The sequence below is a fragment of the Coptis chinensis genome, chromosome 8 (genome assembly GCF_015680905.1).
Source record: "Coptis chinensis isolate HL-2020 chromosome 8, ASM1568090v1, whole genome shotgun sequence".
Taxonomy (NCBI): domain Eukaryota; kingdom Viridiplantae; phylum Streptophyta; class Magnoliopsida; order Ranunculales; family Ranunculaceae; genus Coptis; species Coptis chinensis.
Genome location: NC_141463.1, coordinates 30676431 through 30688934, shown reverse-complemented (window position 1 = coordinate 30688934; position 12504 = coordinate 30676431). Strand labels below are relative to the sequence as shown.

Below are 12504 nucleotides of genomic sequence, written 5' to 3'. Positions count from 1 at the left end.
TGCAGATGAGAGAGAGTGTGTTGCAGAGGAAAGAGAGTGGTAGGAGGAGAGAGAGAGTGTGGTACGGAAGAGCAAAAGGGTCAAAATCCCGTTGAATTAGTCAAAATTGAATAGCATGGCCGGTTGGAGAACAATGTGTTTTTATTATAACCGATTCAGGCAATTACCCAAAACAAATGACCCCTGCAGCCATTTGGTGGCATCCATTATCTAATATATAAGCCAATTTATTAATAATAATAATAATGAGTTGGTGGGGTCTACTTTCCACGTGACTGTCCCCTAGATCGTTACTAAAAACAGCTCATTCCACCTCACAACTGCCACATCTTCCTGTTTCAAAAACATTCTTTTTATCTTTCTAATCTACGCCGCAACTAAATCTCTCAATATCTCGTAAAACATTCCAACCAAACCTTCTTTCTCAATATCGGCGGCTTAAATTAAAAAATTAAAAAAATTCCGCACGATATTTAAGAGCATTCGATATTACCAAAGTACCCTTCCTTTTCTTCCTCATTCCAATCCCATTTCCTCAAAATCCCTAAAAAACCAAACTTTATTTCTTCTCTCTCTTGAAACAATTTGTATTATTAGGTTTAAAACTTCTTTTTATTCGTAAATAGAAGTTTTAAAAACCCTAATTGAGATATGATCTGAAGAATTTGTTGAAATATAAAATGGCTGGTGAGTTGCAAATGACTGCTCAGCTTGAACAGATTGATGGGGAAATTCAAGATACTTTCCGGGCTCTCGCGTAAGTTTTGCCTAATTTTTATTTGAAGTATATATATCAATGTTAGGGATATAAATTATATGATCAGGTTCGATTTTTATTCATAAATATTAGAGTTTAAACGTTTTGTTCAGATGAGTTTACAAAGTAATATCTTGAATAGGTGAGGCTGTGAGCACTGCCATTATATTTATATGTGAGACAACATGTGTTGCACTTTTTTATTTTGTAAACTTTAAAAAGACGTTATAGGGTATTTGCAAACACATGTGGAAATACGGTATGGGGCTTAAGAAAAAATTTATTTACATGATGGGATTGGGTTGAAGATGAAGCAATTTTTTAGCTAGATATGTTGTAAAACTAACTTCTAAGAACATAATTCAGAGGTTGCACATGGACCTGCCTATGACTGTTTTGTTGAGCTGATTTTTAGGTGAAAATTCAGAAATTGGCGTCCAATATATAAATTGTCATTGGAGTAACATTTTATTCATGTTCGGATTAAATTTGTATGTGTTTTCTTCTGTTTTCTTTGATGGATATGTTTCCTACAAACGACAAATGTTATTCATTTCCTTCCTTACACAAACAACTAATAACTCCTAGGAGAGACAGGAACTCCTTTTTGTTGTTTTGTAACCAGATTACTAGCCTTAACAATGGCAAGATGAACACTGAGTTAGTAACGAGACCAACAATTAAGATTTATTCTTAAAAGATGTTGATGAGTGCGAAACTGAATTGAGTTATAATGATTTGGTCAGCGTTTCATAGTTTCAGATAGTGCCCAATGTTGAATGTTCTCTCCATGTGTATCATGTCAAAAAGGAAATGAGGTTGTGCTTTTCTCTTTCACATCAAGTGTCTTTTGTTGTGTCATAAGGAGAAGAAGATGGAGAGGAACAGAAGGTGGAGGAAAAAGAGAGAGAGAGGTCGTAGTCATGGTGGTCGATAACGTGGATGGAGGTGGTGATGATGGTGGGGGAGTTCGTGAAGAGGGTGCCACATAAATTTAGCATGGGATGTGTAGGTATCGACTTTTGTATATGTGGTCACCCTTGCAGAAACCTTGGGTTTAAATATGCTAGGCCAAGATAATTTATCAGAGATACATAACTAGTTTTAGTGGTTTTAACTATTTTATCCTCTGTAGCAGCTATTGCTACGGCATGTTTTTTTATAAACCATATGTTTCAAAATAGTTATAGTGGTTTTCAGTGTTTGGTGTTCTATACCATCTAGTAGATATCATCTGTATGAGTGGTCTTATATGCTACTCTGTTTTAAAATTTTAAAATTAGCATTGTTAATGAAGGAAGTAGAAGAATTAGTTGCAGAAGCTGGATAAAAGGTACAACTGGGAAACATTTTAAAGTAAAGAGAAAGTTTTGGAGATCAGCCTTTAGATTCTTAAACTGATTGGGACAAAGGAAAATAGTTTCAACCATCTAATTTTTGGCATCTTCATGTTGGGTGACACCTCTGCTTATGTCTTGGCTCTTAACAAAGGTGCTAGCATCTCTGGTTACTTTGAAATGGGGAGCAATGGATTGGTCTGGAATGTGGTATTGAGGAATAAAGGAATGAGAAGGGGGCTACATGACTGGGCAAATTGACCTCTATGGCTCAGAGAGAGAAGGGGGGGGGAGGGAGAGAGCTTTGGGGATGTTGATTGTTAGATATTGGATATGGGAAAAGAAGAAATGCATTTAGTGCTTGCAATTCAGAAGCCAAAGTCCCTTCACAAACTGGAAACCCAACATCAGGATATCTGCATTCTCTTATATGTTTTCTTGTACTGGATACATGAAAGTAAATCTTGAACTTGAATTGAACCTTCCTAGGTTTTAACCGATTAAGTTTATCACAACTAATTATGCATTGTAACATCAATTTTTTGTTTATGTTTACAAGTAAATACAAAGGAAAATTGTATAACAGTTTTACACTAATTATCCTGCTTTTAAGTTTAATGAAGAGTATAAAATTAGTTTGAGTTCAGACTGTTCACTGCAGAACACAACTTCTATCAAGAACCCACTTAAGAATAATCGAGCATGTAAACAATAACAGATCAACACCCTTCGTCTATCAGCAAACTTGCGTCCCGATTGTAGAATCTAAACTAAAATCACGATACAGATCGAAGTCATCAAACAGAATCCCTTTAACTTTATTAGCCTTGTTTTCTATAACTGACAATTTGACACCTCTTGTTTGGATTAGAGTTTTTGGCTTACTCCCAAATGCCAAGCCACTTCCCAGCTGATAGCGCACATCTTGTAGAGTAGGTTCTTCTATGTGAAACTACACTCATGGAAACGTCAAAGGCAGAATTTGATTATTTGATGGTCATGACATACTTCTGCTCCTAGGATATATGGGCTTTAAGCCAACGGTCAAGTTTTTCCCATTTTGTAGTGCTCCTCTTAGTTGAATAAGGGGCATTCTCCCAAACAGTAAAACACTATTTTGTTTCGTTTTGTTTATGAAGCTACATCATGTAGTAAACATTTCTTATGTACCCATTTTAAACTCAATGCCTTAATTATTGGATATATATATCTGGGAGTCTGGACAAAGATATAATGGGATTCACCTATTTATTTTGCAGAAATGGCTTCCAGAAGCTGGATAAGATTAAAGATCCCAACAGACAAAGCAAACAATTGGAGGAACTTACAGGGAAGATGAGAGAGTGTAAGCGGTATGTCAAATGAATTGCTTGTGCCTTAAATATCTGTGTTGATTTTAGATTGTGAAGTACCTCATACTGAGGTTATACTGTCACTTTGTTTGTCGTTTTAAATGTGGTGAGTTGGTAGAAGACTGAATTGCTGATGTCATGTTCTCTGCCATTAATTTGTAGACTTAGTTACCACTTACCAGTCCACCGCGACTGGAGGTGTGGAGTTTGGATGTTTAGTTTTTTTGGTTCATTGTTGTTACGGTCATCTTCGTATTAGTCTTTTGAAATACTTGTTGCAGGTTAGTAAAAGAGTTTGATCGCGAAATTAAAGAGGAGGAAAGTGGAAATTCTCCTGAGGTCAATAAGCAACTCAATGACAGAAAACAGTCCTTGGTTAGTTGTTCGGAAGTCTTTTTTACATTATTATATCTTCCTTAATATTTTTATGATTCATAGCTAGACCGGTGGGTTTTAGCTGAAATATATTGTGCGACTAACAAGTTATGTTGTTACAGATTAAAGAATTGAATTCTTACGTGGCTTTAAGAAAAACGTAAGTTAGTTAACTATGATTCTTTATCTAGTCATAGCTACGTATATCTACATCCATATCGACTAAAGTATCTTTAATCGTTTAACATTTTAGATGCATATCATGGATGAATACAATAACTGGAAACTGCCTGAACTGATGTAGAATGTAGAAATAAATATGTTATGGCATCCAATGTAAAGAATAGATATTTGCTTTTCTCCTTATCAGTTTAACATTTTCAAGTGATTCTTGTAATGATTTTTTTTGTATTTGGGGGTTTATAGTGACTTTCTCTGTCACTCTAAATCAATTTTTATTGTGTTATCGGCCAAAAAAAAAGTAGGTTCTAAATTTCTTACTCGAAGAATTTTTTCCACCCTTTAGGAAGTTGAATTTTAGCTTTTTTATTAGCTCATTTAATGTGTATGTAATTTATGCTTTGATTCCTAAAATGAGTCTTTTCTAAATAAAGAGGATTTTTTTTTAGAATATATGGAGAGGTCTCACTGTAATAAGAAAAACAATTTAGAAAAAGGAGAAGGATGCAGCCCAGTCCATATTAGTATTTATTTATGCTAAGTCATCCAACGAACACCCTCTCATATCATCTTCTCATGATTTTCAATACCACAGGTGTCTTATAATACATCGTTTTATTTGTTTTGTTTTTGCCTAAAAAATGATTTCACTTGACTTTTGAATATTTGTTTTCTAGGCAACTTTATTTCTCCTTATGATTCTCTGTAGTAGGAATTTGACTCTATAACATAGATGGAATAAGATTTTGAACCTGAAACATTAAGACATTCAAGCAAACTAGTCATCTGTTTTCAAAATATTTCCCCATTCAGGATGGTTTGGTGTTAATTAATCATCTTATGCAAAATATGGTCACAATCTTCCATTCTCATGTATATTTTGGTCAGCTTGGAAATGAAAATACTTTGATCAATGTTGAATTGCTTTGAGACATTTTTGTAGATTATGAAAAGTCATAAAGAAAACACAGAAAAAGTGCAAGGACTTTATACTGTTTTTAAAATCGTCGATTAATCAATAAACCCTACAGTAATCAATCGATTCAGGAGAGAAAATGAAGCAACTGCTCGTTTGGAGATTATCTTCACCAAGAATTTGCCCCTTAACTCATATCTTAGGTCCACTTTGGTGCTGGAGTTCTTTTGGAGTCTACTTTGTATAAACCTCTGTGCGAAACCTTTTCCATATTGATCCCATTCCACACACACACGGATAGATATATAGAGCCACTAAACTCCGGAAGGTGACCCTACAACATGAGTTGAGGGCTGATTGTTTGTGTAGATGATCTTCCTTACCTTGGAGAGCATCCTCACAAGAATCAACTCATTTGGATATGTCTAAATGTCCAACTATGTCAAAAGTCATGTTTAAATTTTTGGATTTCGTTTAGTGATCCAAAAACGTTTCACCTCTTTTGAAAAGGTAGGACATATTCAAATAAGCTGATTTTTTGTGAGGATGAACTTCATGGTGGGGGGATTAGCTCTACCAGAAATCCGCCTTCATTCATGTTGTGTACATTTTTACACGTGGAGATGGTGGAGAGATCATCTCCACTAAAAATCATCATCTCTACTAAAAATCATCCTTAATACATGGAGATCATCACTCCATGTACACTCTCGTGTAGGTAATAGTAGTAGCACCAAGTACAACAATGGTAGTAGAAGTGCGACTGTTGGAGCTACACTACTATCAGTAGCAGTGTATATTATGATTATGACTTCTATAACTATCACCATCATTGTTGTTGTTGTTCAAACAATCTTACCCCCCATTTTTGGCATTGCAGTCATATGAGTAGCCTTGGTAATAAAAGAGTTGAACTCTTTGATATGGGAGCAGGTGGCAGTGATCCTGTAGCCGAAGACAATATTCAAATGGCATCAAGTGAGAATCATTTTCTTGTTTCTTGATGGATAAGCATTCTGATCAACTTGCAAATCTTTATTTATTTTTTTCATTATATTTATTTATGTTTATGCTTAAAGTCATTAAAGAACCACCTAGTTACAACAGTTCAGGAATACTTCCAACACCACTATCCAAATATTTCCAATTATCATTGTGCGAAAAAAGCAATATTAGTGTATTATTGTTTTATGTTATAAATTGGCACTTACATGAAAGTGTAGTCAACTATACCTGTTAGAAGCTGCAGGAAAGAGTCTCGAGAAAAACTGTTATACATGAACAACATGATGCAACAGTGGGGTGCTGCTGTTTTGGGGCGTCTACATCTTAGGAGTTAGCCGTAGCTTGTAATGTATTTAGCTTGCTTGTCTTTTGTTTTTTGTGTGTTTTCCTTGTTTTGATGGAAATTACTCAAGTCAAGTGTTAATGTAATTTTTCATGGTTAACTTTTACGGAATCAAAAACAACATTGTGTTAAAGCATGTACTGTGATTTTGAGGTGAATCTCACCTGACCCCTCTGGAGATCTAGGGGGGGGGGGGGGTTTCCTTGTATTATTGTTATTATTTGTTGCCGCCAATTGGTTGTGAGTTGGGTGCTCCAAGTTTAAGAATTGCCACATGCATTTGGTTCCCTATTTGTCATATCTGGGCGTTAAGCAGGTCACTTGACGCAGGATTTCTTTCTCCTAGAAGGGGAGCTCCTACTGTTGTACCTTGGGGCCTTTTTTTTGGGGGCGGGGGGGAGGTGGCATTAAGCTGGTCCCTTGAGGCAGGATTTCTTTCTCCAAGAAGGGAAGCTTCTGCTTGTACCTAGTTAATCTAGTTTAAGTGGGGATCTCAGGGTGTGCTATGGGGTTTATGATTTCAGTTTCTTGCTAATGTCTCTAAGTTGATGCAATCTTTTTGGTTTTATCAATAAATACATTTTATCTATCACAAAAAAGAATGTGGGAAGGATCAACTCTCCTTGTTTTCCGGAGCTCATTCCTGGGAGGGAAGCAGGTTTTGGAGCATTCTGTCATTTGCGTTGAGGAGATTATAAATTTGGTTTTAAGTTCCTTATTTTTCCCTTTTGGCGAAATACTGGTATCAGTTGAGAGACACCCCTTTCTACAACTTTGTGCTTAGGTGGGAACCCTTGTTAGGCATTAGTTAGTTTTGAGTCTCAGACACATTGCATTAATTGTTCTCTTGCTGTTTTCTGTTTTATTTTTTAAAAGTTTCAATTTGTTTCAATTATATGTCACTTTACGATCCAGAAAAAAACAAAAAAGAGTTTCTCCAGTTTTGATGCTTCCTTTGTTAACTCGGCATACTGGGTGAACAGGGTAAACGAAAATGATTTTGGACAAAATGGCCCTTTGAAACTGAGCATAAGCGCACTTGAAAGATTGCAACTAGAGAGTTCACATTATGTACCAACGTGTGGACAGAATGGTTATTTAATTGTTTTAAACCACAGGAAAACAAGTATTGGATGTGGTTTTCCGATAACTTGTACCATGTCAAGATGCATCTAAATGATGCGGAAGCTGAATCTATGTGCATAGAGTGTATTCCCGACTAATTAAGGGTCTGTTGATGTTTATTTTGAGTTTGGCGTGGAGAAAATGCCTTAAAATGTCATATCCATGTTCAGTAGGGATGGTGTCTCCATTAATAAGTCTTTAGAATATATTGACAAATCAGACATTTAAGTTTAGAGTAGAGTTCTGGCCAAATAAGTTTAGGCGTTTATTAAGTTTAATAAGTTTAGGCGTTTATGAGACGATAAATATTATTTGGAAAACTATCGAACTTTGAGATGCACAATCAACTTATTCATTTCCTTGTTCTTTGTTCTTATTTTGTTTGTATTTTTTTACCAAATTCTTGTAATTGTGCAACGTAATTTTGGTGACATAGACCCTAATGGCTGTTGACCTCGTTTATAGCAATGAACAATCAAGAACTTATTGATGCTGGAAAGAAGAATATGGACGAGACGGATCAGGCTATTGAACGCTCAAAACAGGTACTTAAATCTACTGCAAAGCATCATCTTAGGTGTCTGCTTAGAAACTGTGTTCTAACTATGAAAGTTGCTAGGTCGTGGAACAAACAAAGGAGGTGGGAGCTCAGACTGCGGCAAACTTGAAGGGACAAGTGAGTAGACGTTTTAAGTCTCCATTGTTGTGTGAACCAAATGTTATGACTTGTTTTTCCAGTCACTTTCTGAAACTTATATTTATTTGATGTTAATATTGAATTTATATAGACTGATCAAATGGGGCGCATTGTCAATGAGCTGGATACTATTAATTTCTCGATAAAGAAGGCTTCCCAGCTGGTTAAGGAGATCGGTAGGCAGGTTGGTTGATCCTTTTCAATATTGTGCATTCTTTCTTCTTTATATTGATTAATGTCTAAATGTTGACCAACTTTATATTTTCAGGTTGCTACAGACAAGTGCATAATGCTCTTTTTGCTTCTTATTGTTGTTGGTGTCATAGCCATCATCATTGTCAAGGTACTCTCTCTCTCTCCGTATTGTACAAAATAGAATACCCCAACTTAATTTTTTTTTTGAGGATCTAATGGAAGAGAGCGGACTGTCCTGTGTTCATATCCAGAGTTCTGCCAAATTTGTTACTACATGTTTTATGCTCAACATATATGCTTTGATCTAGTTCGACTGAAGCCCAGATATAGCGATATGTTTCAATCTTCCATTACTTATGATAATTATATTCCTCTGACTAAAATTTCTGAGACACCTGTCATGAGGTGATGTTCACCGGAAATTGCTTACATCTGCCAAAGCATATATGGAAGAAAGGAATCAATGGAAACTGGGAAGTCATCCTGGTGGGGGAGTTTTCAAAGATGCCAAGTGGTATAACTAATTTTATATTGGCTTGGCTTTGGAGAATGCGGATTGCCTTTTGGACGAGTTGCAACCCAAATCTACATGTTTCCATATAAAAGTAAACATTAAGCCATTCAAAGGAAACTTAAGGTAGAAACCAGAAAACCTTTATGAAGAAGAGTACACAATAAGCGTGCCCCTCTACTTCTATTTTTCTCGTTATCCATTTCCTTTTAGCCTCGTCTACAAAGCTAATTCTTGAATTGGTCTATGGTCGATGAAGCCTGCCTATATGAATAGGTCAATTGAGTCCAGAGCCCAAATGCTAAATTTTGGTGAGAACTGGGGTGTAAAAGTTGCTGATAACTAGGCAACTATTCATGTGACGGTTGAGCATAATAAGATTGGGACTGTATCTGAAGGGAGTAGCGATTTTGATAATTTAGATGACTAGGACGAGAGAAGATTGACTATAACTGCTCAGATGAAGACTGGCATGAGGAGGCCAAAATGTCAACAACTTTGGGGCTTGGATTTTGGGGTGGGGTTTCCATTGACTGCTTAGATAATTTGGAGGACAACTTTGGGTGTAAGAGGGTTAAGGCTTTATGCTGATAGCTCTGTACTGAGCTAATTCTCGATTTTCAGTGGAAGGTGGCTGTGATATCAAATTTGGGTAGTTTGTACCCATGTGCTTGGTCTTAGCCTTATCCTAGATGCATTTTTGAGGAATTGGTTGGATAGGTTGTTGTTCCGCAGTTCATATGTTTTTAAAAGTTCTTGCTAAGAAAAGGTTATGAGTTTATAGGGGGTTCTTAGCTATATGTTTTTTTTATCTAACTAGTGTTGTATGGAAGATAGTTACAAGTGCAGAAAAGTTGTTAAGAGGAAGGAATGCTTCTTCATATGAATATGGATTTTTGTGGCTTTGTTATCAACAAAGTTCCTTGTGAGGACCAAGTGATATGGTTTGACAAGTAACACGTATTATAATGAAAAATGAATGAACGTACCACCTGATGCTTTGACAGGATCAGTCATCAGTCACTAGATGAAGGAGAAGATGCATGGGTGTGAACTACGAGGGCAGAACCTTAGAAATTTGAGTTATCAAAAAGTTTGGTGTGGAGAGAATAGAATAAAGAACCAATGAATCATGATTTACCCCAAATGTTTGGGTTTAAATGCTGTTGTTGCATTGGCGACAAGTCTTTTTTCTCCTCATGGGATAACATATGGTTGGGGTATAAGTCCTTCTATTTAATTTGTTTATTTAAGAAGAGACCTACTTGCCAATTCTAGGTGAGAGCATTAGAACCTTTTTGTTTTTTAAATTTGCCTCTAACAGGTATATCTTGTGGTGTGAAGAATCTTAATTTGTAAATATCAGATGTCTTGATATTGAGTTTTCAATCTTGGCGATTTCTCTTACTATTTTCTGGTCTTACCTACTGTTGCATAACTTGGGGGATCAGAAATATGTGCCCATGCAAACAATTCGAAAGATTATAATTCCGAGACTTTTGTGAAAAAGTAGACAAGTTATTATTTTTTATAATTGAGGGATTTTATTTTTTTCATTTTGGTAAAATATTTTTTGATTTTACGGAATGTGTTTATATACTTATCTGGCTAATGCATGTTGTAATTGGTCATTATATCTTTTTCTGCATCAATCTTAAGATGTTTATACGAGCCTTGTTCATCATGGGGCTAGTTATGTATTTCATTTTATGTCATAACCTTTTTTTATGCAGTCACCAAGATACAAAAATAGGTTTAGGGATTTTGTAGTCCAAATTTCCCAAGTAATGTCCCTGCATGGCTTCATGTTTTGTTCTTGCATGTGCTGTGTATACAAAAGACACCTGTATTCTAAAGTTGACAATGTGATTTTCAGATTATAAACCCAAACAACAAAGACATCAGAGACATTCCTGGATTGGCACCTCCGGCCCCAACAGCAAGGAGGTTATTGTCTGTTCCAGTTTTTGGACCTGGTGAATTCCATATATAGAACGGAAGGCAGATGCTTGTATCCAACCAGCTGTACAACTGATATCCTGGGAGAGTTGCGGGTTTTTTCTTTGCTTACATTTATCTTGTATGCTGAGATGTGCATATATGCTGATTGCATTCATTTATGTAAATCTTGTTCGAGGCTCAGTTTTATTCTAATTTTTTGTTCTCCCCTTTGGATTGTTTGAGTGCGTTCATCTGTAAAACTACCAATGTCGTGTTATAGTGCTGCAAAACAACTTATAATTATTTGTTAAAATAACTTGTGTCATTTGTACTGTGTAGTGTGTACACAAACAACAAGCAGAAGTTATTTCGATAGAGGCAGAAGATCATTTTTTTTTACTACACATTAAAAGCAATAGTTGTTACGTATAGTCAGGTGGAGATATCCAAAATATCGGAGAGACAGAAACTTTAGAAACATCTAGAGAAAAGAAGATACAAAGCCATGAGTTACGACAATGATAATTTCCGGACGCACAAAGCAGGCATGGTACTAAAAGTCTAAAACAACCTAACCACAATAGGATTGAATTATAAATCAATAAATTATGGTATTTGATATTCTCAAAGAAAAAAGAGTTATACATGACCAATGTCTTCTATCATTCTGTGTGGTCATAAACTTTGAACTCTCAAAGACTTGGTTGTACCACTTGTGGGAATTAGAAGAAGTCGACCAACAGTCTGAATATGGCACTTTAGATTAATACAGAGAGATATAAATATAAACATTGAGCTCTCGATCTATCACCTGTTTGTATGGAAGTTTTTGGTTTGTAGTTGGTATGTTGATCGGTTGACCTTATTTTAATTAGCTCAGATCAGATTAGGACTCCACATGCATGTTACGTAATTATAATATATACGCTAAGCAGGCCAAGAACCATTTGAAAACTGCTTCAGATCGGCTGAGATTATAACCCACTACTACGTAATGAATTTGTTATGCCAAGAAACGTGGGTCTAAGAAAGCGCTTGTTTCACTCAACATGTTGACATGTTTATGCATAATTCAATGCTGTCTTAACACTTTTATGAAATACTTATAAATTATTGTTTTGTTCTCGCCTCATTTCAAGTTTTCAACACCTGAAAAAGCATAGAACGATCAACGATGCAACCTGTTAGCCGAACACCTCTTTTTCTTGATAAAGAACAGGCTAACACAGTAACACCCTGATGGCGATGTAATATTGAAATATTTATATCATATTCCCTTATGAAATTGAAAAACAAGAAATAAACCAAAAGGCCAAATTTCTAATTTTAATCATAGTCTAGGATAATTGGGTTTTGAAACCATTGATAAGGATATTTTTTTAGCTTATAACTATTAGAAAAACCAGATTTTACATTTTAATTATTAGTAAGGACAGACTTGACTTTTTCATTTTTTACTCTTTCCAATTTTACTCTTCTATGTTTGGTATGCACTGACGTCTGTATATACTAGGGGTTTAAAAAAAACCGTTGACCCATCACCCAGCAGGTAAACCATTTTTGACCCGTCACCCAAACCCAAACCGACCCAAAAATTGACCCGCCCCGCGCCACCCCCGTTTCTATGCGGGCCGGGTATGGGTGTAGGTATTGTATTCCAACCCGATTTGTCCAACCGCCTGACCCGCACCGTTCCAAAAACCGTTTACTCCACCCGTTGACCGCCCTAATGGTCAAATAGGACCTGACCCGACCCAAACAAGTTTTTGA

At 35.9% G+C, this 12504-nt stretch overlaps 1 protein-coding gene across 1 annotated transcript; it reads left to right on the top strand.

Moving 5' to 3' along the window:
- The first annotated feature begins 325 nt into the window (after positions 1–325).
- LOC147481040 (putative plant SNARE 13) lies at positions 326–11059 on the top strand. The gene is made up of 10 exons (XM_086576974.1): positions 326–757; positions 3354–3446; positions 3728–3821; positions 3944–3981; positions 5798–5895; positions 7856–7935; positions 8010–8066; positions 8179–8271; positions 8356–8430; positions 10670–11059. The coding sequence occupies exons 1-10, from the start codon at positions 681–683 to the stop codon at positions 10784–10786; spliced, it is 822 nt and encodes a 273-aa protein (XP_086433100.1). The 5' UTR covers positions 326–680; the 3' UTR covers positions 10787–11059.
- Positions 11060–12504: the final 1445 nt, after the last annotated feature.